Source organism: Podarcis muralis, chromosome 16, assembly GCF_964188315.1.
Source record: "Podarcis muralis chromosome 16, rPodMur119.hap1.1, whole genome shotgun sequence".
NCBI lineage: Eukaryota > Metazoa > Chordata > Lepidosauria > Squamata > Lacertidae > Podarcis > Podarcis muralis.
Window position 1 is genome coordinate 22,156,343 of NC_135670.1, and position 26,909 is coordinate 22,183,251.

The 26,909-nt window shown below is 48.0% G+C and overlaps 1 protein-coding gene across 2 annotated transcripts in view; it reads left to right on the forward strand.

Moving 5' to 3' along the window:
- SRRM4 (serine/arginine repetitive matrix 4) overlaps positions 1-26,909 on the forward strand; it is a 114,061-nt gene that overhangs the window by 59,405 nt on the left and 27,747 nt on the right. For both annotated transcript variants that reach the window (XM_028710028.2, XM_028710029.2), the window contains exons 2-4: positions 14,785-14,925; positions 22,524-22,607; positions 24,698-24,772. In XM_028710028.2, coding sequence (XP_028565861.2) covers positions 14,785-14,925; positions 22,524-22,607; positions 24,698-24,772 — 300 coding nt within the window. The remainder of the gene's footprint in view (positions 1-14,784; positions 14,926-22,523; positions 22,608-24,697; positions 24,773-26,909) is intronic.

The window sequence follows — 26,909 nt, forward strand, 5'->3', positions numbered from 1 at the left end:
CACTCCAACTGTCTGTGCAGTGAGAGTTCTAGGGGTACAGGGGGTGCCTGGGTTTTATTTCCTTAGGAGTTAGATCCCTGTGGACTTTTGACATTCTGGTGCCCTATAGATTCTTTGCACCATGGGTGGCTAACCTTTGGCTTTCCAGATGTTGTCATACTACAAGTCCCATCATTCCCTGACTATTGGCCATCGTGCCTGGGGCTGATGGGAGTTGAAGACTCCAACAACAGTTGCAGAGCCATAGGTTAGCTACCCTACAGGTTGGTCATAGATGGAGATTTGCAGCATTAAACACCCCAACAGACACCTTATATTACAGTGGTCAATGAACTTTTTCAACAGGGGTCCGGTCCACTGTCCCTCAGACCTTGTGGGGAGCCGGACTATATTTTGGAGAGAAAAAAATGAACAAATTCCTATGCCCCACAAATAACCCAAAGATGAATTTTAAATAAAAGCACACATTCTACTCATGTAAAAACACCAGGCAGGCCCCACAAATAACCCAGAGATGCATTTTAAATAAAAGGACACATTCTACTCATGTAAAAACACGCTGGTTCCTGGACCGTCTGCGGGCTGGATTTAGAAGGCGATTGGGCCAGATTCGACCCCTGGGCCTTAGTTTGCCTACCCATGTTCTAATGTTTTGTTAGAATCTCCTTCCGTATCTTTAGAATCCGTTGGTTCGGGTCCTACCTTCTGCAGTGGCAGAGAACAAGCTTGCTCCATCTTCCATCAGACAGCCCTTCAGATATTTGAAGATGCCTATCATATCCCCTTTCAGTCTGCCCTTCTCCTGGCTAAACATACTCAAACATCCCTCATAAGGCTTAGTTTCCAGACCTTTGATCACCTTGGCTGTCGATACCCTTCTTAAAATTGCAAACCGCCCCCTCAATCAGTCCTGTTTGGCAACACAAAGGAAATATAAGAACTTCTCTTTTTCCTCTCCTTCCATCTCAGCTGGAGTTGGTGTGTGTGTGTGTGTGTGTGTGTGTGTGTGTGTGTGTGTGTGAACAGGAGGGGAGGGAATCTGCGATTGCTTGATTGATACTATGCTCAGGGATCCGTAGTCTCTGATGTAATTACACTTATGGGTTTTGTGTGATAAGAAGATTAATCAGCCCATTACACCAGAGCTGTTTACCTATAGATGAAAGTAATTGAACAGAGCAGTCATACGTTGCCTGCCGATGCTTTGCATAGCTACCTGCAAGCCTGTTTGCTGCCTCCTGCCTCATTTTAGAAAGAGGAAGAGAGAGGTGTCAGGCCTTAAGCCTGTTTGGAACCAGCATTTCAGAAGTCCTCCCTCCTACCCCAGATTTGAAAAGATGCTCTAGGTGGGGGCCTCATCCTTTGTGTGCAAAGAGATCCAAGCTTCAGTCACTGAAACCTGCAAAGGATTCTATTGCTGAAGTTGTCAGACAGGTTTCTTTGTAAGGCAAGGGCCATCGCAATGCGCTGTATGTGGGGCTACCTTTGAAGGTGACCCAGAAACTGCAACTAGTCCAGAATGCGGCAGCTAGACTGGTGACTGGGAGCGGCTGCCGAGACCACGTAACACTGGTCCTGAAAGACCTACATTGGCTCCCAGTACGTTTCTGAGCACAATTAAAAGTGTTGATGCTGACCTTTAAAGCCCTAAATGGCCTCGGTCCAGTATATCTGAAGGAGCATCTCCACCCCCATCGTTCTACCCGGACACTGAGGTCCAGCGCCGAGGGCCTTCTGGCGGTTCCCTCATTGCGAGAAGTGAGGTTACAGGGAACCAGGCAGAGGGCCTTCTTGGTAGTGGCACCCGCCCTGTGGAACAGCCTCCCATCAGATGTCAAAGAGATAAACAACTACCAGACTTTTAGGCGACATCCGAAGGCAGCCCTGTTTAGAGAAGCTTTTAATGTTTGATGCATTACTGTATTTTAATATTGTGTTGGAAGCCGCCCAGAGTGGCTGGGGAAGCCCAGCCAGATGGGCGGGGTATAAATAATAAATCATCATCATCATCATCATCATCATCGCTGGTCACTTAAGTGTCCTCATCAACATCCCTAAAGAATGACCCAGGTTGCAAGAGCTTCCACTAAGTGATGGGACCCTCCAGGCTAATGGGTCCTGTTTCTCCATCCCACTCCCTGCCACCTTGCAGATTGGTAGGAGTACAATAGCCAGAGTGGTGTGTTTGAGCAAAGCTAGAAACAGGCTGGAAGCCGGAGACACAGATTTGCTTGCTCTGTGCTGGGTCCAAAGCTGCGACAAATGGAGAAGCAAGATCTGCAGGTCTGGTAATATGGCGAGCCCCTCCATCTCATGCTCAGGTTGCACATATGTGTTAATAAAACCATGTATGCTAAAGGCACCACATATTCTGCTGACCTTCATTCCAAGGAAAGTGAACCTGGATAAGCACCAGGAACCCCGGAGTCTCTCGCCGCTCAGAGATTGGCTTGGCTTGTGACACCGCCATTTCAGGATTTCCCATGATTCTCATAAAGCTAGGTCTAGCAAGTAAAAAGCATGGGTTGCATGTGGCTCTAGGAAGTAACAAATGTAAAGGAGAATTATTAATTATTAAATTAGAAGGCATTGGAAATAATTTATGTGTTCCTGTGTTCCTGCTGCAAAGTGTATTTGTGCATCTCCTGTATAGATTTTACAAGGAGGCAATTTGAGAGTTTGCATCAATTCTAATTTTAGGATTATTGTTTTTTAATGAAATAAGAGTTCTTTAAATGGTTTTACATACCGCGTAAAGAACTTAAAAGTGTATACAGTGGTACCTCAGGTTAGTGGTAAATCGGGTTAAGAACTTAATTTGTTCTGGAGGTCCATTCTTAACCTGAAACTGTTCTTAACCTGAAGCACCACTTTAGCTAATGGGGCCTCCTGCTGCTGCTGCGTCGCCGGAGCACGATTTCTGTTCTCATCCTGAAGCAAAGTTCTTAACCCGAGGTACTATTTCTGGGTTAGCGGAGTCTGTAACCTGAAGCGTCTGTAACCTGAAGCGTCTATAACCCGAGTATCACTGTATTTATAGTGAATGCAATAGTATATAGATACAGGTGATAGGTTTGATGGAATCATAGAATTGTAGCATTGGAAGGGACCATGAGAGTTATCTAGTCCACCCCCTGCAATGAAGGAATAGACGATAGACAGACAGACAGACAGACAGACAGACAGACAGACAGATATAGATGATAGATAGCAAATTTTGTGTTTTGTTTTGACTGGGACTGTCACCCCACTCAATCCACTTGCCAACCCTACCTACTTTGTCAACCTCCCCCCCCCAAACCACCCCTTCCTCCCTTTCCACCTCACCAAACCCCCCTCCCTTCAGACATGGGCAACCTAAGCTAATATTCCTTCCAGACACTAGGAGAGAAAGAGGAAGTCTAAGTCCTCCTGAGAACAGGGAGGAGAGTATGGGCAGCTTGAGGGTTTAGCTTCCCGCTTCTGCTAACCAAGATGCTGGAGAGTTTCAGGCCTGGGGGCCAAATACCTCTCTGCCTGGCCCTTGGAATTATCCACAGGCCACACCCCCTTTCTAAGCCACACCCCTTTCCATAGGCCACACCCCTCCCTGGCCCTATGCTTTTGCCTAGCCAGAATGCGTCCTTGAACTCTGATCGTGCTTTTTGCTTGCTGAGATGGAGGAAGGTATATAGCAGCTAGCCTACTGTACAGGGCAAAATCTACATTAATTGCTCCACTCATTTCCCCACTCCCGGGCCGGCCTGCCACTGACATGTGGCTCCTGGAAGATGGCTCAGGAGGGAATGTAATCATTGGGCTGAAAAAGATCCCTTTCCCACCATGCTAACCCAGCCTGTGCTTTAAATACCCGCCTTCCCTGAGAATGTATTGAAAAGACATGTTGCATGCTATAAATATTGTGACAAGGGTGTTCAGTACCAGACATATTACCTACTGTGGTTGGAATATGTTCCAGAAAATGCAAAGTGGGGATGACAGAATCTGATCTAGGATGGTTTTAGCAGCAGCGCAGCTGATTTCTCTGGCCCAGTGATGGTGTAAATCATGCAGTGATCCCCCTCTCAAAGAAAGGCTGGTTGTGTAAACTATGGGAATGATTGCAGCCTGTTTTAAATCAAGGTTTGATAGTAACCAGCTGTATACGTTTCAAAACAAACAGCCTGCATTTATTTCACTCCGGAGAGATCATCATGGGCAGGCGTACCGTTTGGAAAACATGCTGGTGACGAGCAGGGAAATATTTTGCCGTGATGTAATGGAATGTGGTTTTACTTTTAAAATTTCAATTAAGAACGCCTTCTTCCATTTCGCTGCTTTAAAAGGCTCCCATCAGCAATCCCGCTTCTTGGTTCGGATCCGCAGCTGTTGTGTCTACCAACCAAGTTAAGGCCCTTCACTGTGCTTAGGCCCCATCTGCAATGTACATTTAAAGCAGTTTTGTATCACTTCAAATATCCCCAAAGAATTCTGGGAAGTGTGGTTTTTTTATGGGTGCTGGGAGTTTCGAGGAGAGACCCTTAGTCGCCTTCATTTGAGCAGCAATTCGCAGGGGGTTTGTGAGGAAAGAAATGTCTTCAGCAGGTGTCTGAATGATAGCAGGGTTGCCTCAGTTCAGAGGGGAGATGATTTCATAGGGAGGGTGCCACAGCAGAGAAGGCCCTGCCCCTGGTTGCTTCGAGGTGGGCTTTTTCAGGCTGCGGCAAAACAACAGGCACCTCATTCACTGTCCTCAGGGACCAGGCAGACCGATAGGAGAGAAGAAGATCCTCCAGGTAGCTGAGTCCTCTGTCTTCTGTGCTCCCTCCATTGTGAAAGGCTCTCTTATTTATTTTTTTAAAGGAATGGATTGTGTTGCATTATACACTGCAGATGGCATGGTAGATAGTGAAGTGTTAAGCTCAGCCTCTATTGTACAAGGTGGGCCTGGAAGAGAATACACAGAGCAGGAAGAGGGAACAATTACTGGAGGAGGATCCCATTCCAAGTAATTTATATCTCGGGCGACTTGACACTGATTGCAATTCAAGCTATTTTCTTTAGAGCTCGATGTTCCTGCCATCGCCTCGTTCCGGCAGCCTTGCAAAGACTCGTTTCATCACGTTCTGTCCATAAAGCTTTTCCTCCCGTCTTATCTCTGCACAATAAACCCAGAGTCCAAGGGGAGGTGATAAGCGACAAAAACCTTTCAAAAAGGGGGGGGGGGGAGAGAGGAAAATCTCAGGGGTGCGTGAGAGCGAAACCATATGAAACACTCTGCTGTGACACCTGATCATTTTATGAATCCGACAAGCCTCCCCGGTGAATGAGTGCTTGAGGAGAGTCGCAGACGCTTGTTATGAGCCATCCAATCTATGCACGGAGGAAGGGAAATGAGCTCAACTTTATTTTCCCCCCTAAAGTCAGTGGTGAGGTGCTATAATTAAGAAAGCATTGTGCCTGATTTCTAATCTTCCTCCCTGTTTAAAATTTAATTGATTTCCCTCCCGATTGAATCCATCTGCATCCATCTTTATAAGGCCCTGGGTTCTGAGTTTGGAATGAGGCTGTGTCTGAAAGAACGGCTCTCGATTTGCTCAAGGTAGGACGTGGAACTCTCCCAGGCAGGGGCGGGGCTACCGTCCGCAGGGGCGGGGTGAGCATCCCGGGGGGGGCAGCAATGTCCCCCCCCTCAGGGATGACACCTGGGGTAGACCACACCCACTGCACACACACGCTTCCTCTGCCAGTGGTCCCATTTAGGGGGGTTTATTATTTTTCAGCATTCTAACAGGCTCTCTCCTGCCAACCTAGCAGTTTGAAAGCACGTCATGTGCAAGTAGATAAATAGGGACCGCTCCGGCGGGAAGGTAAACGGCATTTCTGTGTGCTGCTCTGGTTCCGGGTCATGTGGCTTCCGGGTCATGTGGCCAGCATGACTAAGCCGCTTCAGGCGAACCAGAGCAGCGCACGGAAACGCCGTTTACCTTCCCGCCAGAGCGGTACCTATTTATCTACTTGCACTTTGAGGTGCTTTCGAACTGCTAGGTTGGCAGGAGCAGGGACTGAGCAACAGGAGCTCACCCCGTTGCGGGGATTCAAACCACCGACCTTCTGATCGGCAAGTTCTAGGCTCTGTGGTTTAACCCACAGCGCCACCCGCGTCCCTTAAACAAAGTTACTTGATAGTATCCTACCCTCCAACATTTCTCCGATGAAAATAGGGACGTCCTATTCAATGGTGGTTATGATAATTGTTTTCTTATTTATACCCCACCCATCTGACTGGGTCACCCCAGCCACTCTGTGAGGTTTCCAACATATATAAACACATAATAAAACATTAAACATTAAAAAAGAAACTTCACTATGCAAGGCTGCCTTCAGATGTCTTCTAAAGGTTGTATAGTTACTTATCTCCTTGGCTTGGGGGTGCCCTCCAACATTTCTCCAGTGAAAATAGGGACATTGTGGGATCAAACCAGAAACTGAGATGGCTTCTGTAAATCCAGGACTGTCCCTGGAAAACAGGGACACTTGGTGGGTCTAGAGAAATTTCCCTTGAACTTCATAGGGCTTTCTCTGAGTAGGAAGGCCTAGGATTGCACTGTGAACAAGCCTTGTGTACAGAGCATACATGCCGAAGGAGAAAATCACCTTGACTGTTTGACCTGTGTAGATAAGATTGTGGTTACAGGCAGAGCCAACACCATTAAAACACTTTTGATTTTTTTTATGTATATAAAAATGCTTTTCGGTAATTTAACCATCCTAAATATATCCACGAGCAGGTATTGAATCTTTGCTGAGAAATTTTCACCTAGCCTTGTCATATTCCAGTTCATGAAAGCATGGAAAGTCTGCTTTGCATATTATGCAAATTGCAATGCAAATTTTTGCTCTGATTCTGAGTGGGAAGTGAACTGATTTGAGTTTTAAAAAAAAAACGCAAAAAAGTAAAAAATGCAAGAAGTTGATGGAGCACTGGGTTTCTGTATCGCAACACAACGCCGAGCTAGACTGACCTTTGCTATGACCTGACGTGCCCTTTGCGGAGGGTATCTTGGAATGAAAATCCAAACCAGAAAGTGATCAGAGTTAAGTATTTTAGCAATTATTCCTATAGCAGCAGTTTCAGGCACTGTTTGACACCACTGAGGCTCAAACTCTTCATTGTTATTTCTGGAGCAACTCCCCCTGCGAGGAAATGTTGATTCAGAGAATAGGCAAGTAAATGGATAAAATCAAAGAACTGTAGAGTTGGAAGGGATCCTGAAGATCATCTAGCCCAACCCCAGGTGTCCCATATGCGAATCAAGCCTGCAACCTTGGCGTTATCAGCACCATGCTCTAACCAACTGAGCTAAATAGAGAACCCCTTTCTCTCTCTCTCTGGACAGCCAATGTTGGAAGATTCAAGACAAAGAACAGAAAGTACTTCATGCGGCCCATAATTAGCCTATGGAACTCACTTCCACAAGAGGCAGTGAGGAGACCAACTTGGATAGCTTCAGAAGAGGATTAGATTCACGGAGAAGGCTATTGATGGCTACTTAGACGAGGCTGGATAGCTCAGTCAGTAGAGCATGAGACCCTTAATCCCAGGGTTCGAGCCCCACTTTGGATGAAAGATTTCTGCAATGCAGGGGGTTGGACTAGATGACCCTCATGACCCCTCCCAACTAACTCTACATTTCTATGTATTTACTAACCATGATGGCTATGCTCTGTCTCCATGGTCTGAGGCACTAATGCTTGCGAATACCAGGTGTTGGAAACCGCATAAATGCTTTTCATGGAGAAAGCAAAAGGTTCCTCAGCTTCCTGGCTGATCTAACCCTACTTTCCTTCCAGAAGTCTCTCCTATTTATCGACTCCTATGAGCCATATTTAGCCCAAGGCTCACATTTTAACTAATGCACCCTAATTGGTCATTAACCCAGGTCACCGGTTCCAGAAAACATTTCAAAATTGATTCCAAAAGACTTAGCTTCAAAAGGGGTTTTAGTTTTAAATGGGGCTTTCAGAGAAGGTCAGGCATCAATTAGCTGGAACGGAAGAACCTACAAACTTTGTTGATTACCAATAGATGTGACTGTATGATGTCAGCCCCTATGGAGAAAGCTTTGCGAAGGGTGACCTTGGGTAGTTCTGTAAAATGAAAAGGGAAAAAGGACAGGAGCCCCAAACTGGTTAAGTGAGGTTAAAGTTAGACTGGCTAAAGTTGAATGAGATGGTGTACCAGATCCAGTTGAGACCTGGGCACAAGCCCCAAATCATCCACAAACACCACCTGTGGAGGTATCATGGGAACAAAAATGTCACTGGTTGATCCAGCTGTCAGTGGGGCTTGATCCTGGGGCCCCACTGGTCCCACCTGGACAAAGTGTCTCCACTACTGCATGTAGCTTACCAAATGCCAGTCTGGTAGGAACCTGCCTCATACTGAGACAGACCAACTAGCGTGGGTGGCACTGTGGTCTAAACCACTGAGCATCTTGGGCTTGCCGATTGGAAGGTCGGCAGTTCGAATCCCGCAACGAAGTAAGCTCCCGTTGCTCTGTCCCAGCTCCTGCCAACCTAGCAGTTCAAAAGCACGCCAGTGCAAGTAGATAAATAGGTACCGCTGCAGCAGGAAGGTAAATGGCGTTTCCATGCGCTCTGGTTTCCATGATGGTGTTCTGTTGTGCCAGAAGTGGTTTAGTCATGCTGGCCACATGACCCAGAAAGCTGTCTGTGGACAAACACCGGCTCCCTCGGCCTGAAAGCGAGATGAGCGCCGCAACCCCATAGTCGCCTTTGACTGGATTTAACCATCCAGGGGTCCTTTACCTTGTTACCCAACTAGCTCAGTGTTGTCCACATTGAAACCCTGGCAGTCAAACAAGAGTCTTTCCTTGCCATATCTGGAGATGTCAGAGTTTAACCCAGGACCTTCTGCATGTAGATCACGTGCTCTGACACTGAGTTACACAGCCTTTCTTAATACAGAATTTTTGGTGAGCACAAGGAATGAGCACTATAACTGCCTTAAAACTGCAGACCTTCCAGAGGCACCTATTTTTACGGCATAGCACTTGTGGGTTAAACCACAGAGCCTAGGACTTGCCGATCAGAAAGTCAACGGTTCGAATCCCCGCGATGGGGTGAGCTCCTGTTGCTCGGTCCCTGCTCCTGCCAACCTAGCAGTTCAAAGTGCAAGTAGATAATTAGGTACCGCTCCGGTGGGAAGGTAAACGGCGTTTCCGTGTGCTGCTCTGGTTCGCCAGAAGCGGCTTAGTCATGCTGGCCACATGACCCAGAAGCTGTACTCTGGCTCCCTCGGCCAATAAAGCGAGATGAGCGCCGCAACCCCAGAGTCGGCCACGACTGGACCTAATGGTCAGGGGTCCCTTTACCTTTACTTATTTGGGTGCATGCAAACTGCCTGAGCATTTATACGAATGCTATGCATAATCTCTCTCACACTTGCTCCCAGCAGTTCTGGGGTGGGGTAAGAGCAGACCAAAGCACCCTGTGAAGAACTTGAACCCGAGTTTGCATATTCCCCCTGCCCATCTGTTTTCCTTTTGTGTCGATTCTTTCTAGATTGTATAAGCCTGATGGTGGGGACTTGGAGACTGCTCCAGTGGGTTTTGGGGGAGGAGAAGAAAGTAATATTTAAAGAAATAAGAGGAGAAAAGATGGCACAGCTGTGTAAAACCTAACTGATATGCAGAGAGATGCAAACTTGAGAAATAATCCCTATGATCTAAGCCAGAGGGTTTCAACCCTTTCGAGTCCACAGCTCCCTTGACCAACTACATTCTTTCTGTGGCACATCTGTGGAGCTCAGGAGCCCAGTTATGTCACCCCTTGCCTGCAGAGCTCACAGCCTCTCACCCCTTTTCGAACACCCTCCCCTGTGGGGTGTTCCCTCAGCCTTCCCTCCTCTCCTTCTGGTCATGCCCCACCCCCGCGCCCCAAAAAGAGGTGCCTCCTCACACTGCCCCACAGGGGCCTAGGAACTTGTCTGTCCATTCCCAACAGCTAGGGCTGGTGGACTGTCTGGCTGGGCTCCCTCGCCCGCTTGCTTGCTTGCTTGCTTGCTTGCTTGCTTGCTTGCTTGCTTGCTCCAACACCACCTCAACTCCTGGTGACCAGCACCCCCTAGCCAGCCCCAGAGGCACCATTCACCTACAGAGCTTGTAGCCAGGACTGCTACAACAAACAGCTGTGCAAGCCTTTGGGAGGCAGAGACTGGGAGAGAGCATCAGAGGAGGGAGGAAAGGAAAGAGAAACAGAGGCCAGTGTTGCCTGTAGCACCCCTGACCATCATTCAAGGCGCCCCAAGGTACCAACACTGGTTGAAAACCACTGATCTAAGCAGAAACTCAATGTGGATTGTGAACAAGTGGACTGTGTGCCTCCAGTGTGGTGTAGTGGTGTAGTGGTGTGGTTAAGAGTGGTAGACTCGTAATCTGGTGAACCGGGTTCACTTTCCCGCTCCTCCACATGGAGCTGCTGGGTGACCTTGGGCTAGTCACACTTCTCTGAAGTCTCTCAGCCCCACTCACCTCACAGAGTGTTTGTTGTGGGGGTGGAAGGGGAAGGAGAATGTTAGCCGCTTTGAGACTCCTTCGGGTAGTGATAAAGCGGGATATCAAATCCAAACTCCTCCTCTTCTTCTTCCATAGCTGGCTGCCCAGGTACTCACTGAGGACTGGCATCTTGAAGTGCCTGCTCACTTTTCTTAGGCATCTTGACCTTGAAACTGGCCTTGGACCAGCCAGTCCGCCCAAGAGAAGATGCCTCCAAAAAGAGGGCTGTCCCCCAGTGAGGCAGGAGACTGGGGCACCCTACAACTCACATTCTGTGGGTTTCTTCTCTTTTATGAAGCTCAGTGGAAGGCACATGCATCAAAGCACGAGCTTCTCCTGCAGCTTCCTACTGGGTTTGATTATATGTTCCTCTGCCCTCCAATACGCCATGCCCCTTAACCAGTACATTCTCCAGAGGCTGCATTTTGAAATCTGCCATTCAGGCCGCAGAGCAATATTCTCCCCTTGATTAACTGCAAGTCACTCAAGCCGGGAAGATCATCTCGGAGGTCCCTCCCGCTGGCATTTCCAATTGATGTGTCTTTGTGATGGGAAGGTGTGCCAAAGGGCAATCATATCCCTCGCTGCTGCTCCTCTGCCTGTGAGGACAGGGACTTTGTGGTTGTAAATTAAATGGGGGGAAGAGAATGAAAACAAGATCTTGCAGGCTCTCGTTGGGCCAAGCGTGGCTTCTCGCTGCGCTAGCCAATCAATTGTGACTTTCAAGTCCCTCTTAATGCCTCGGGGCTTTCTAATAGGGATGGATGACTCAGTCCTCTTTGCGGCCCGTGCCAATTTTGCAGGTGTTCCTTCACAAAAGACCGCTCCATCCTGATCAGTCTATTTGTGGACCGCAGCAATTTCACAGGCCTTCATTCAGAAGACATCCGCTACATCTGCAACAGTCTCTTTGTAGCCCTTTCCTGAACCGCCTTATAAGCCTTATGGTGAGAAGGAGAAAAAATTGAAACTGCCTAGCAAACTCACTCAGGACCAGCACCGTCCCGCAGCAGAATGAAGCAACCCCATTCAGATGGTACCATCTTCAAGAGCAGTGATGAGGTCACTTGTGTAATGCCCCTGTTTCACATGCAGAAAGTCCCAGGTTCAAGCCCCAGCAAAGGTTGAGGTGCCCTACTTTGCGGCAAAAATATTCCCTCCCCTCTCTTTTTTTTCTTTGTTCATCTGTGGGCAATGTGAAAGCTTGCTCACTCCTTGGTGAATTTCGATTGGTGTTTTTTTATTTCTGTTTTTGTTTCTCCACCACCACCACCCCACCCCGGGGGGAATATCTGTGTGGTGTTACTCTGGCTTTGGATGCAATACAGGCAGTGCACCATCTCTGCTTGGCGAAAGGGGCAGCCCTCCCCAATGTACTTTTAACTCTACAGGGTTTTTTTAAAATAGCATCTTTGTTTCCTGGGTTAATTCATAGCTGGCCTTAGGACGGCGTAGTGCTACAATTGTGGAGCAAGCTCTGAACTATTCCCCCAGGGGTGGAGAGCAATTATTGATGCAAATAATTGTTCCCCAATCCCATCAAAGTCTGCTTTTGCTTCAGCCCAATATTCTTTTTCATTGATTCCCGAAGCTCCCCTGAGCCCTAAAATACTAGTAATCTCTTTGGGCTGGATTCTTGCGGAGGCAGATAAATGGCTGTGTGCGAGTGCGTGCGCGCGTTTCCTCTTTGCAGACTTTCATGTTTGTGATGGGAAATGCATTTGCAATTTAATATGAACGATTATTCTAATCTTAAAGGAAAGGATTATCGCAGAACTCCCTGCAGGAAACTTAATCGAGGAGAATTGCCCAAAGACTGTCCTGACTGGCAGGCTGAAAACCTGAACAGGGGTCCTCCATATGGAAAAAGAATGGAGTGCCCTGGGGTGGGTGAGAAGGAAAACAGCATGGCTGGCTGGCTGGCTGGAACCCTAAAAAGGACCACTCCACACAGCAACATTGGCATGGAAAAGGAATAGTGTGTCCTGGAAATAATGGAATGGAGCCTCCTGCAAAAGGGCATGGCTGGCTGGAAACCCTGAACAGGGATTTGCCCCACTCAGCAACATTTTTTGTCACAGGTCCAACTTGCGATTTTCCTGCTCCTCTTCATGCTCCAGACCTGGTGATGTCTGTTCCCAGCCCGCTCCCAACATCTGTGACTCACAGCATGGCATGTCACCCTGACAACTGTCTTCTCTATTCCAGCGTTCTCTTCGGGCTGCTTTCCTGCTTCCAGGAAAGCTATGCATGGCTGGGGCTCCCAGACTGTCATTAGTTGCCATATCGCAGCACAAAAGAACTGCTTGTTTGCTAAATGCTTCCTGACAAGACCACTGGCTTGTGCAAATCTGAAAGTGTGTCCCGGCTTCCCAGTGCCCCAATCAATCTGGGGAGGTTGGCCACTCAATGCCTCCACCCCAAGCCCTCATTTCTTAACGGATGGCTTGATTTGGTTTAGCAGCTTTTCATCCCAGCTGCCAAACGCAACTTTTCTGGGAGAGAAAGAGCTCTGGAAGCTGCAGTACAGGACCAGAAGGGGCAATGTGGCAAACGGATGTGCTAAAATTAAGATCTCAGGCAGCCATAGATTCTCAGACACCACCAGGGCACTCAGACAACTTCTGTGCTATCTCTCCTCCCTGGATTCAACATCATTTGTCTTCCAGCTTGGTGCTTTAAAAATACAGTGGTACCTTGGGTTAAGAACTTAATTCGTTCCGGAGGTCCGTTCTTAACCTGAAACTGTTCTTAAGCTGAGGTACCACTTTAGCTAATGGGGCCTCCCGCTACTGCCGCGCGATTTCTGATCTCATCCTGAAGCAAAGTTCTTAACCCAAGGTACTATTTCTGGGTTAGCAGAGTCTGTAACCCGAAGTACCACTGTAAATAAATGCATAAGTGAGCAGGAAAAATGCTATTGTGGTTTCCAGGCACTCCTGTAACTTTAGGTAAATGATTCCTTTTGGGAGGTTCCGCTAACTTTATGGCTTCCTAAGGAGTGCAGCTTCCCTTAAGTGCCTCAGGTCAAGTTCCTGTCCTGGAAGAGTGGGGTAACACCTGTGGAGGAAGCTCTGGGAATAGATGTGCTGTAACAGTGTGTGTGTGTGTGTGTGTGTGTGTGTGTGTGTCTGTCTGCCTGTGTGTGTGTGTGTGTGTGTGTGTGTGTGTGTGTGTGTCAGAGAGAGAGATACTCCTGTCACTGGAAAAGCTGAAAACGAATCTTCAAAACTGTACCCTCAACTACTGCTTTATTACTCCCTACTCTTATTTATTATTGAAACTCATTTGTTTTTGTTTTAAAAATTAATACTTTATTACTGATCTATTCAGTAAGTGGGATGCCTCTGTTCTGCCTTCTGTGATACTAAAGGGTTCTGAATGTATATCACAAGTACCCTGGTGTCTTTTGGACTGCTTTGAATATGCTTTAACCACCTCAAGCACTGTTTTTACAGAACAATCTCATGGAGACAGGAAGGGGGGAATCTGTAGCAAGAGAGTCACCATATCCACAGCCCTGATAGTGCAGGCATTGGGAAATCTTTTGCCCTACAAATGTTGCTGGACTCAATCCCATCACCCCTGGTCATTCATACTAACTGGTGCTCACGTGTGTTGGAGTCTGACCACATGGGCTAGATCAGTGTTTCCCAAACTTGGGTCTCTAGCTGTTTTTAGACTACAACTCCCATCATCCCTGACCATTGGTCCTGCTAGCTAGAGATGATGGGAGTTGTAGTCCAAAGACAGCTGAAGACCCAAGTTTGGAGAACACTGGGCTAGATGGACTGAGTGGTGGCGTGGCTTGGAGAGCCTCAAAGGATGTGGTAACAGACACTTCTAGGTCAGGTCACAGGCAAAGAAAATCAGGACCGTGGACAGCTCCCAGTGGCTTTGCTATCTCTGATGGCCCTTTGCTGCAGCATCTTCCCACGCTCAGGTAGCAGGAGGCCCTGGGAAGTGTCCATGGTCCTGATCTGCTTTGCCTTGTCTTTGACCTGATCTGGACGAGCCTCTGGCATCCATCGCCACTTCCTTTGTCGGCACCGATCCCTAACAGTACAGGTTAGGCAGATCCAAAGTAAATTAGTAACAGTTGGCAAGATGGCAGTGCTCTCTTGGTCCTGAGAGTTCTCTGCCCCATGGAGCTTGCAATAGAAGCCCTGCCTGCCCTGTGAATGTTTCGCTGACAAAGTTCTTCTTCTCCCTCCTTCTTTTCCAGCACTGAGGCACTCAGCTGCCTGCCGCTTCCAACAGACAACAAGCACCCGGAGGAGCCATGCCAAACTCAAGAGACCTCTAGCACCAATGGCTGTGTGAGGTTGAAAGACAGCCAGGAGTACGCTAGGCACAAATCATGCAGGTAAGACTCAGGGCCTGAGGCCTCTCCAGAAACGGCACTCTGGGTCACTCCATCTGCCCCTCGGGACTCTCCACAGGCCACAATGCTTCTCCACAGCCCACAGCTGCTTTGTACCTTCCTTGAGTGTTTTCTCCTGGCTGGGATGTGTCCTTGAAGTCTGATCATGCCTCTTCCTTGCCTGGGTGGAGGAGAGAATGGGGGTTAGTGTGTGCGGAAACTAAGCCTCCTGTACAAAGGTAGAATTCACATTTGTTGTTGCCACTTAAGAACATAAGAAGAGCTTGCTGAACTAGGCGAGTGGCCCATCTATTCCAGCATCATCCTCTTCTCACAGTGGCCAACCAGATGCCCGTGAGAAACCTGCAAGCCGGACATGAGCACAAGAACATATATATATATATATATATATATATATATATATATATATATATTGCCGATCGCATGGACGGCGGTTCGAATCCCCGCGGTGGGGTGAGCTCCCATCGTTCGGTCCCAGCTCCTGCCTACCTAGCAGTTCGAAAGCACGTCAAAGTGCAAGTAGATAAATAGGTACCACTTCATAGCGGGAAGGTAAATGGCGTTTCCGTGTGCTGCGCTGGTGCAGGTTTGCCAGAGCAGCTTCATCACGCTGGCCACGTGACCTGGAAGTGTCTCCAGACAGCGCTGGCCCCCGGCCTCTTAAGCGAGATGGGCGCGCAACCCCAGAGTCGGACACGACTGGCCCGTACAGGCAGGGGTACCTTTACATTTACCTTTATATTCATTTTATAATGCAAATAAAGAACACAAACAAAAAAACAAACAATACAAACAAATTCTTGTCATATCCTTATTTTTCTAAAGATTGTTAAGTGGGCTTCCCCAGGTCCCACCTGTCTGGTTTTCATTTTACTTCATCTTTAGCAGTTTACATATATCATAGTTTCTAACCATCTTTTTTTTTTAATCACACTTAAAATAACTTCACATTTTATCATTTACAAATAATACTATTTTAAAATACACTCTCTTCTAACCCTACAGCCGATATCTACTTCCAAAGCTATTCAAAGATTTAAATATTAACGTATTTTTTCAAATATTCCTTAAACTTCTTCCAGTCTTCTTCCACCGTCTCTTCTCTCTGGTCTCAGAGTCTCCCTGTCAGTTTGGCAAGTTCCATATAGTCCATCATCTTCATCTGCCATTCTTTGATAGCTGGTAAATCTTGCTTCTTCCAATTCTTCACTAGCAATATTCTCGCAGCTCTTATGGCATACAGAAAAAAAAGTAACATCCTTTTTGGGGATTTCACCCCCAGAGCACAAGAACATCTCTCCCCCTCCTGTGGCTTCCAGCAACTGGTATTCAAAAGCATTGCTGCCTCCGACTGTGGAAGCAGAGCATAGCCTCCATCAAGCCTCAAAGCCATTGATAGCCATATCCTCCATGAATCTGTCTCATCCGTTTTTAAAGCCATACAAGTTGGTGGCCATTGCTCCTTCCTGCAGGGGTGAGTTCCATAGGTTAACGATGCGCTGTGTGAATAAGTCCTTCTTTTTATCTGTCCTGGAACCTCCCAACATTCCGCTTCATTGGCTGTCTATGAGTTCTAGCATTGCATCTTTGGCCTCTTCCCCTGCCCAACTCTGACATGTGGCTCCCCTGGCAGGTTGCTCAGAAAGGTATGTGATCTCAGGCTGACAAATGTTCCCCCCAATTTGCTGAAAACCATGCAGGAATCTACTAGCAGATCTCAGCCTACCTTCTGTTTAACCTTTCCGTATAGCAGACAGGTTATTCAAGGACCCGTAGGAACTAGTTGCCCTGAGGTCAGTGCCCATCTCAGACCCTTTGAAATGGCTGGTGCAAAAGGCTTTTAGAATAGTATTTGCATTTCTTTTTATTTTAGTTTAGCCTTGCTTGGTAATTAGACCCAGGGCTAGCAGCAAAGGAACATGCCTCCTTAAGTCATCCTTTGTTTTCCTGCTTTCTCTGAAATGCTTTCTGCCGCTTCTTCAATAAAACATGGCGAAGTAATGAGAGTTCTGCCTAAAGGGGACCCATTTGCACCCACGTGTTTTCCAAGAGGCTGGCGAGATGGCTCAGTTGCCGACTTCCTCGCAAAGGGCTTTACATCCAAGTCAAGAGAAAGCTGAATGCTTCGGCTTCCCCGCGGTGCAGTCTTTGCCGCAGTCTTTCAGAGCAGCCTGGGTTTTTTATTTTTATTTTAAGATTCTGCATTCCAAGACTGCCTGTCTCTCTTTCGGATATAATAAGCCCGGGTGGCAATTAAGAAGCAGTCCTTGCCATGCATTTAAGGCACTGCGTAGGCTTGGAGCTCATGTTTTCAGCACCTGAGTGCAAGCACGTCGGGGAGTTTGAAGAGAGTAAAAATAGAGCCTAAATCACCGTACTGCTTCAAGGCAAACCACCCTAAAGAGAGGCCCATAGAGCAGTGTTTCCCAACCTTGGGCCTCCAGCTGTTTTGGGACTACAACTCCCATCATCCCTAGCTAGCAAGACCAGTGGTCAGGGATGATGGGAGTTGTAGTCTAAAAAACAGCTAGAGACCCAAGGTTGGGAAAGACTGCCATAGAGCATGCAGCTTCCAGAATTCTTTGAGGGAAGCTGTGACTATTTAAAGTAGAATCACAGTGCTAATAATAATAATAATAATAATAATAATAATTTTTTATAATTTATAGCCCACCCATCTGGCTGGGTTTCCCCAGCAACTCTGGGTGGCTTACAGCACACATAAAAACATAATAAAACATCAAACATTAAAAACTTCCCGATAAAAGGGCCGCCCATAATCTCCCTCTGCCCCCATCCTTTGTGGCTTCTTTCTGCTATCGACCAACCTTTGCTCTTTGTCACTTTGAAGGTGGGGGGGAATGAAGCCTGCGGCGAAGCGGATTGTTGTTTAAAAGGGCCCTATTTGCCAAACTGTCCCCGGAATTGAAGCACGTAACTGTTTTGCTTCCAACTGCAGCAAGCAGGAAGGTGGGAGGTGGGGCTGCTACAGATGCCCAGATTTCGAGCTTAGCGCTGCATCGGCCTGGAGTGCATTGTAGTTGCTTTTCTTAATTAGACTTAGATTGCAATCAGTGAGGTGCAATTAAATCCGCATCAGCTTTAGGAGGCCTCCAAGACGAGACGAAACGCCCAAACCCTCACCAAATAAAGATGAGAGGTGGGCATGAAGTGAGCATATAAAGCCCTTAACAATTTGGAACCAGTTTACCTGTGAGATCGCCTTCCTCCGTAAGTTAGGTTAGATGGAGGAGACACAACTCTAATTATGGAAAGACAGCACGTTCTTGAATAACAAACATACACTGAGAGATAGTTCATTGTCTGTGCCAAGCCTGGTTCCTGGAGAGTGACAATTAAGTTTTGCTGGTAAACGCAAAGATTAGAATGCTGCTCTTTTCTGTGGATGCCATAGAAAGCCACTTCCGGCCTGCCCAGGAGGTGGGGTTGCGGGCTTCACACCCACCCCCCACGTGAGCGGGGGCTGGTTTCAGCCCCCGCAAGAGCAGGGGAATCCCGGCTGTGACCTGCCCTATTTAGGGCCGACGCAGAGGGGGCTCGCCCTCTTTTCGCCGGCTAGCCCTCACGTTTTCCCACCCTCCCTCCCTTTAGGTAGGCTTTAGGTAGGTCTCTGACTTTGCTATGGACTTCGGTCTGTCGCCGCAAGGGGCATGGTAGGAATTTTTCCCAATTGGCAATTTCAGCCATTTGGTTTTTCGCCTACCTCGTAGCAACTCGTCACAACTCTTCGGCATTGGCGGTAGGCATTGGTAAGAAGGGGTTAAGAGGATGTGGGGGGGGGGGGAGGAACGCCATCACCTCCCCCCAGTGAGAGAAGGGTGGTCCGTTAAAGGACTCCGGGGGGCGTGGCCCTGTCCGAAGCCTATGGAGGTGAGGGCCAAAGGCACGCCCCAGAGCGGTGACCCGGGGGAGCTCCTAGTCGACGTGCCTCGGCGGGAGACTCCCCCGATATAGTGTTAACCCTTCCCCGTGTCTCCAGCAAGTGGGCTGGAGCCGGATAGTCGTTAGGACCAATGCCTAAGCCAATGCCTCTCATTCCTGAATTCAATAAAGTTGTGGCCTAATTCGCCCATTTAACCTTAAACTATGGTGTCTCATGTCTTTATTTATCCTGGTGGGGGGCGGGAACTCGCCACGCAATCATAAAATTGTAGAATTTGAAGGGGCCACAAGGGTCATCTCGTCCAACCCCCTGCAATGCAGGAATCTTTTGCCCAATGTGGGGATCAAACCCACGACCCTGAGCTTAAGAGTCTCATGCTCTACCGGCTGAGCTATTCAGGGTGTTACTTATTCATTCCAGGTCATGTTGTTAGATGGGAGGCTGTTCCGGGGCCACAGATAGTTCGTGAGGGGATATATTTCATTTTAAGCTTACGCCAGCCACACAGATGCCACGAGCCATAGAAATAAACCACACGAAAGGCACAAACTTGAACCCATTGTTATCTGCCGGAATTAAAACACTGGAGAAGGTTGCATTTGAGCCATGTCAGGCCCCAGCTGACTTTGACTCCATAGCTTTAAAATAGCAAAAGGTAAAGGTAAAGGACCCCTGGACGGTTAGGTCCAGTCAAAGGCGACTATGGGGTTCCGGCGCTCATCTGCTTTCAGGCCAAGGGAGCTGGCGTTTGTTCACAGACAGCTTTCTGGGTCATGTGGTCAGCATGACTAAACTGCTTCTGGCACAACGGGACACTGTGATGCGCATGAAAATGCTGCTTGCGCTGGTCTGCTTTAGAACTGCTAGGTTGGCCAGGAGCTGGGACAGAGCAACGGGAGCTCACTCCGCCAACCTTAGGCAAGCCTAAGAGGCTCAGTGGTTTAGACCACAGAGACACCCGCGTCCCCTCTTTTAAAAATAGCCCCCTGTGCTGTACAGGAGAATCAACACAACCTGTGTTTCCTGTCCTAGTCAAAGCACATATAAATCACCAGCTCGGTCAAGTTGCGGTAGCTGGTCTGCTGCTGAGTTCGTAGAGGACATAGAATCACAGAATTATAGAGTTGGAAGGGACCATGAGGATTGACTAGTCCAACTCCCTGCAATGCAGGAATATGTAGCTGACCCATACGGGGTTCCAACCTGCAGCCTTGGTGTTATCAGCACCATGCTCTAACCAACTGAGCTATCCAGGCTTAAAACACATGTGCTGCCTTTGTGGGCATAAGATGAACCTTGGGAGCATCCAGCACTTCTAAGAGCGTCTTTCACGAGGACCGAAGGAACTAGGTAGGGCTAGACAAAGGAGGCATTCCTGGAATTGCGTTCAGGCTTTCCAAGAGCAAATGCTCATCTGCTGATAACACGAGCCTCTTAAAAGGCGGCTTGATCTGAAATAAGGTGACTGAGTTCTTTGTAAAGATAGTCCTTGATGCAGATTTTCACTTTTTTTTAATAGCACATCACACCACTTATTTTTTTTTAAAAATCTTCATTGGGATCTTTGAAACCCTCACCAAGAGGGAGATAGTGAAGTGGATGCTTTTAAATGGCAATGGACGGCATGAGAGGGACTGTATGTTCTTGATCAAGAACACAAAGGCTGGCTGCCTTTGCTTGCATCATGTCAATATCTTGGCTCTTTCATGCTGAGTGGCTCGCGGTGACTCATCCTTCATTGCTGGCTCTGAACCCTGAAATATTTCGGGGTGCCGCTTAACTGAATCTCTCTCTATATATATATACAGTGGTACCTCGAGTTACAGACGCTTCAGGTTACCAGTCTACCTATCTAACTTCTCTCCCTCTCCATATGTGTATGTATGTGTGTGTATATATATATATATATATATATATATATATACACACACACACACACACACACACACATACACACATACATACACACACAGTGGTACCTCGGGTTAAGTACTTAATTCGTTCTGGAGGTCCATTCTTAACCTGAAACTGTTCTTAACCTGAAGCACCACTTTAGCTAATGGGGCCTCCTGCTGCTGCTGCGCTGCCGGAGCATGATTTCTGTTCTCATCCTGAAGCAAAGTTCTTAACCCAAGGTACTATTTCTGGGTTAGCAGAGTCTGTAACCTGAAGCGTATGTAACCTGAAGCGTATATAACCCGAGGTACCACTGTATATCACACACTACCTTTCCTCAAGCTCAAGGTGGTTTGCAACATAGAGCTAACTAAAATTACTACTCAGAAATAATTCTCTCACAGTGCTCAGTGGGGCTTACTCTCAAGTAAGTGTGTATGGGATCGTGACTTCAGGTGCTCTTTCCTATATGTGCATATGTATATATTCAGTTTATACCCTACCTTCCAATGAATTCAGAAAGGCGCGTAGGCACTTATCAGCACTAGCTAGTCCCAGAGCTGCTTGGATACGGCAAAGTTGACTCATCACCTGCCTTGAGGCCTTGCCTGGGGTCCTTCCTCACACAGAGGACAATGGCATTTTGCTTCTTGGTTGTAGGCTGTTCTGAGCCTTTCAGACAGGGCAAGATTAAAAAAAAATATCTAAATCTAGTACATAAATGAGCCTCTGTTATAGCTGGAACAACCCCCTGTGGTTTTTTCAAGGGACTCTTGCAATTGGGCATACAATCCAATGGCCCCTGGACTACTGCAATGTGGGGCTGCCCTTGCCCACAATCTCATGGTTCCAGCTGGTGTAGAATGCAATGACTAGCCTGCAGTTGGGGGAAGACAACCAATAGCATGGGGCACCTCTGCAAAAACCTCTGTGCACGGGGAAAGGATGGAGGGATGCAAGAGGCCTTCTCCACTCTCACTTCTGCCCTTCTGGCAAGAGTCTGGCAGAGCCTTGGATAAGGTGACCAAACCTTCATCAGCTCCACACCACCATTTCCCAGCCTTGGGATTGCAGCCTAAATCTCCTGTTTATGTAATTGATTGCTATTTAATAAACATTGCCAAGTCTCTTTTAAAAATAAATTAGGCGGATGCCCGTACTTTGCAACCATTATCCTATGCAAATTAAAGTCTGATTAATTTATTTTAAAACATATTTACTGAGAGGAGCCAAATGTATAAATCTATTATAGAGTTGTTAACCTCGATAAATATGTCTTAAATAACTCGGTGCCAAGCCAGTTAACATACAGTAACTCTCTCATTAGATCTGCAATAAATCCCTGGAGGAGACAGTTAATTTCAAGCATGACTAAATTACCCGGAACATGGCAATTAAACATTCACCCTACGTTTATGGATCTCCCGCAAGACCCCATCCTTCACAGGAAACCGTACTTTGGGGATCAGAACTGTCAAGATGTTGACAGATGGCTGTGATTGACACATGAGAACATGAGAACATAAGACGAGCCTGTCGGATCAGGCTTGTGGCCCGCCTAGTCCATCATCCTGATCTCACAGTGGCCGACCAGATATCTGTGGGAAGCCTGCAGTCTGGACACGAATGCAACAACACTTGAGATTCCCAGCAACCGGTTTTCAGAGGCCCATTGTACTACTGCCTCTGACAGTGGGGGCAGAACACAGCCATCTTGGCTAGTAGTCATCATGCAAACTTAATACCTTCTCTCTCTCTCTTTCCCTTCCTCTATCCAAAGCCCATCCTGTACTGAGGAATTCACACCACCTCCTACCAAGGGGAAGAAGAAAAAGAAGAAATCTACGCGGAAGAAGAGAAGGAGGTGAGTGGAAATCGATCACTGGCTTATTTCTGCGCCAGTGTCAGGTAGCCGAGGAACCAACCCCCATGGCAGGTTGCCAGGAACAGATAAGACAATGAAAAGTCCTTACCAACTGCTTTTTATTCAGTATTTACAGAGAGAGGCTTGGGAATGCAGAATCTTGCCCTAATTTAGTCTCCACCCCTCCCTCTCTCCCACTTCCTCATGCGTCATCGCTACAGGTGTTAAGAAGTGCCCTCTGCCTTTGAGCTCTTTGCTCTCCTACTTTTAATGCTCGCCGGGTTATGGGAGAGGAGGGGCCTGGAATGCTTTCTAAAGACGCTGTATCCATCAGCTGTGCTTCTTCTTCTTCCTCCTCTTCCATTCTTTCCCAGCTTTCCCCCTCATCTGCCTCTGAGCTGTGACCTCCCTCAAACCCCTGTTGTGATTCTGAACAGTCTTCTTCTTCTTCTCTGGAAGGGTCAGTCTGGGGAGGCAGTCTCCACCATTCCTCTTCTGCCCAGTCCCTGGCAACCAGGGCATACCTGTCAACTTTTCTTGTAAGGAATCCTATTCGGAATAAGGGAATTTCCCTTTAAAAAAAGGGAAAAGTTGACAGCTATGAACCAGGGGCGGCTAACCTGTGGCCAGCAGGCTCTATCCCCACAAGTTTTATTGTGACCACCAAAAACCCTACCGTACCTCCCAAAAAAATCCTTCCGGAGCAGGAGAATAGAGCTGACAGACATTGAATCAAATAGTCGGAAGGGGGCCCCAGATATTTAGGTTCAGCTAGCCGTTTTATTACAGATCCCATTTGGAAAACCCTAAGGAAAGTCTGTTGCTTTGCATGCAGAAGGTTCCTCTCAATGCTTGGCATCACCAGGGCAGGGCAGGGCAACAGTGGGAGTGTCGCTGTCCGAAATCTGGATGTACCTATTACTGCCAATGGAGATGTCAGGGAACTGCCATCAACTCAGAGGAGAGAGGTGGAAGGGCAGTTGTGTTACAGGGAGCGAAGTAGTTCTTCCTCTGGTGAGGAGGGAAGCCCCACCTCCAGTAGAGAGGGGGTGCAAGGAGCAGAAGATGCTAGGGAGAGCTTCAACACCGAGCCTGAGCAAAGCGGAGGGGAGGGGAGTCCCCCTTTGCCAGCGCCTGCTCTGTGCAGTAGTCTTCAGCGCAGAGAGGGGACGAGAAGGGTGGGGGTCACACGGCTGTTATGCTGGGGAAGGTATAAGGACCGCCCACTCCCAGATTCTGCTAGCGACTGAGCAGACCTGGACTTGCGACGCTCTGCACTGTAAATAGTTTGTACAGATAATAAAGCCTGGAAAAGACAGGTTGGAGTCTTGCCTGTTTGCTCCCGAGCAACCACATAAGCACCTGACAGGAGACTTTATTTCCCATGTGCATGATGGAGAGGGTTGGATCCAACTGCACAGGCGAGAGGGGGAGATAATCCTCCCCCTCCATAGGCTGTGCTTCCTGTAACCCCATCACCCAAATTCAGCTGCCAGCTTTCTAACTGACAAACCCAAGACTAAACCGGAAGTGGTTTAGTCCTGCTGGCCGCAAGACCCAGAAAGCTGTCTGTGGACAAACGCCGGCTCCCTCGGCCTGAAAGCGAGATGAGCAACGCAACCCCAGAGTCGCCTTTGACTGGACTTAACCGTCCAGGGGTCCTTTACCTTTACCTGCCCCCTGCAAGCCTGCACACATATACCCCTGTAATTTAGGAAGAAATAATAAAACATATTGCTGCGTTCAAGCATCTGGGTTGGCCCTGAAAGCAGGGAAAGGTGTCGAGGTCCTTTCATTCGCACAGCTAGCAGCAATGGGCTTGACTTATCCGCAAAATGAGTGCCCTGCCCAGTGGCTGGTGTGCGTCCCAGGGGCATGGCACATGTCCTGGGGGTGTGTGGGCGGGGAGCATGGGCGGGGAGGCAGCCGCGATGGCATCCCACCGGGATAGCGCAGCCAGGGGCGGTGCGCTGGGGTTTGAGCCCCACGTTGGGGCAAAGGATTCCTGTGTTGCAGGGGGGTTGGACTAGATGACCCTCAGGGGGTCCCTTCCAACCCTGCAGTTCTGTGATTCTGTGACTTCTCCCTAGGTCTCCATCCTGCAGCCCCTCCCCACCGAAGAAGAAGAAGAAAAAGAAGAGCTCAAAGAAAAGGAAAAGAAACAGGCAAGTCTTTCTTCTGCTGTGCTCCCACCCCTGAATGACTGCCAAATTCCCTCGTGCTCAAGAGGATTCCACTGTACTGGTGGTTCCAGATTTGGGCAGAGATGTTATTGGTCCTTCTGCTCACCATTGCCTGTTCACTTGCCTCCCACCCCTGGCCCCAATCCCCACTGTGGCCAGGAGGGAAAGGCAGGGGAGGCTAGGCAGTTAGGGTGGACCTGTGGGAATGTTCAGGGTGGCAGGAGAGGATATATTGCTTATTAATATCCTTCCTAACTTCCGCTAGCAAGTTCCTTTACAGTGGTACCTCGGGTTAAGAACTTAATTCATTCCGGAGGTCCGTTCTTAACCTGAAACTGTTCTTAACCTGAGGTACCACTTTAGCTAATGGGGCCTCCCGCTGCCGCTGCACGATTTCTGTTCTCATCCTGAAGCAAAGTTCTTAACCCGAGGTACTATTTCTGGGTTAGCGGAGTCTGTAACCTGAAGTGTCTGTAAGCTGAAGCGTCTGTAACCCGAGGTACCACTGTACTTTAAAAAGTGCATTCCCCTTTACACAGCAGAAAACTAGTTGCAAACTCGTGTGAGTTTCTTAAGACAATACGGAATTCATTCTGGCTTCTCCAGATTGAAATGTGTTCTAATATTTTCCTAGTAAGGCCCCTTGAATCCCGCCTAAAAGAATAAAGACACCACAGTCTTATTCATAAGCAATAAAAAGAAAGTTTGCTCACGATCAGGCAGAGCACAGTGTGATTCCTGAAGGTAAGCTTAAGGCTTAAAGTTGCAAGCATATACAAACAGGTTTACCCCATATGTGGGTTGACCTAGTGACTGCAGTTAGCAGTCCGGGAAGTTCGCAGGAAGAAAGGAAGATGAAAAAAGGAGAGAGTGGCCTTTTACCAGGTCTGGAAAGGTCGCACCCACCCACTAGTCACATGCAAGGAAAGATGCTCCAGGCCAGGAGGAACAGGAGGTTTCGACTGGCAGGACCAAACATTCCCTTACATGGCCACTCTAGGAAAACAAGGAATGCTGTACTTGACTGCTTTCGGTGGATTACATCCCACAGGACCATCCCACCAACCTCAGAGCCAGTGTGGTGTAGTGGTTAAGAGTGATAGACTCGCAATCTGGGGAACCGGGTTCGCATCTCCGCTCCTCCACATGCAGCTGCTGGGTGACCTTGGGCCAGTCCCACTTCTCTGAAATCTCTCAGCCCCACTCACCTCACAGAGTGTTTGTTGTGGGGGAGGAAGGGAAAGGAGAATGTTAGCCGCTTTGAGACTCCTTCGGGTAGTGATAAAGTGGGATATCAAATCCAAACTCTTCTTCTTCTCAGCCAGACACCCCTGCGCATGCCTGCCTTCTTGCTTTCTCTGTTGTCCAGAGGGTGATGGAGCTGCCTGGCAGCTTCCTCTGCCTTAGCCTTAAAACGGGGACCCAACTGAATTTCTCTATTGTCCCTAGGTTTGGCAAACTTTTATAAAATGCCAGGAACAGTCATGGAGCCAAGATAAAATATGAGCTGCCTTGCTTGGTTCATTTTTTCTTTTTCTAAATTAGTATGATTTGCAAATATAGCAAACAGAACATTAAGCTAAAATACACCATGGAAAAGTCATAAGCTCAAGAGGAGTAAAAAATACATTTTTAAAAGAACTTAAAAACTAATGAATAGCATAAAATATATTCCACGTTTGAATGCAAGTTTCAAATGGATACAAAATAAATTGTTATAGGTTTGGGGGGACCCTCTTTCCTAAACCCTAAAAGGTAGAGGTAAAGGGACCCCTGACCATTAGGTCCGGTCGTGAACGACTCTGGGGTTGTGGCGCTCATCTCGCTTTATTGGCTGAGGGAGCTGGTGTACAGCTTCTGGATCATGTGGCCAGCATGACTAAGCCGCTTCTGGCGAACCAGAGCAGCGCACAGAAACACCGTTTACCTTCCCGCCAGAGCGGTACCTATTTATCTACTTGCACTTTGACGTGCTTTCAAACTGCTAGGTTGGCAGGAGCAGGGACCGAGGAACAGGAGCTCACCCCGTCGCGGGGATTCGAACCGCCGACCTTCTGATCGGCAAGTCCTAGGCTCTGTGGTTTAACCCACAGCGCCACCCACGTCCCATTTCCTAAAC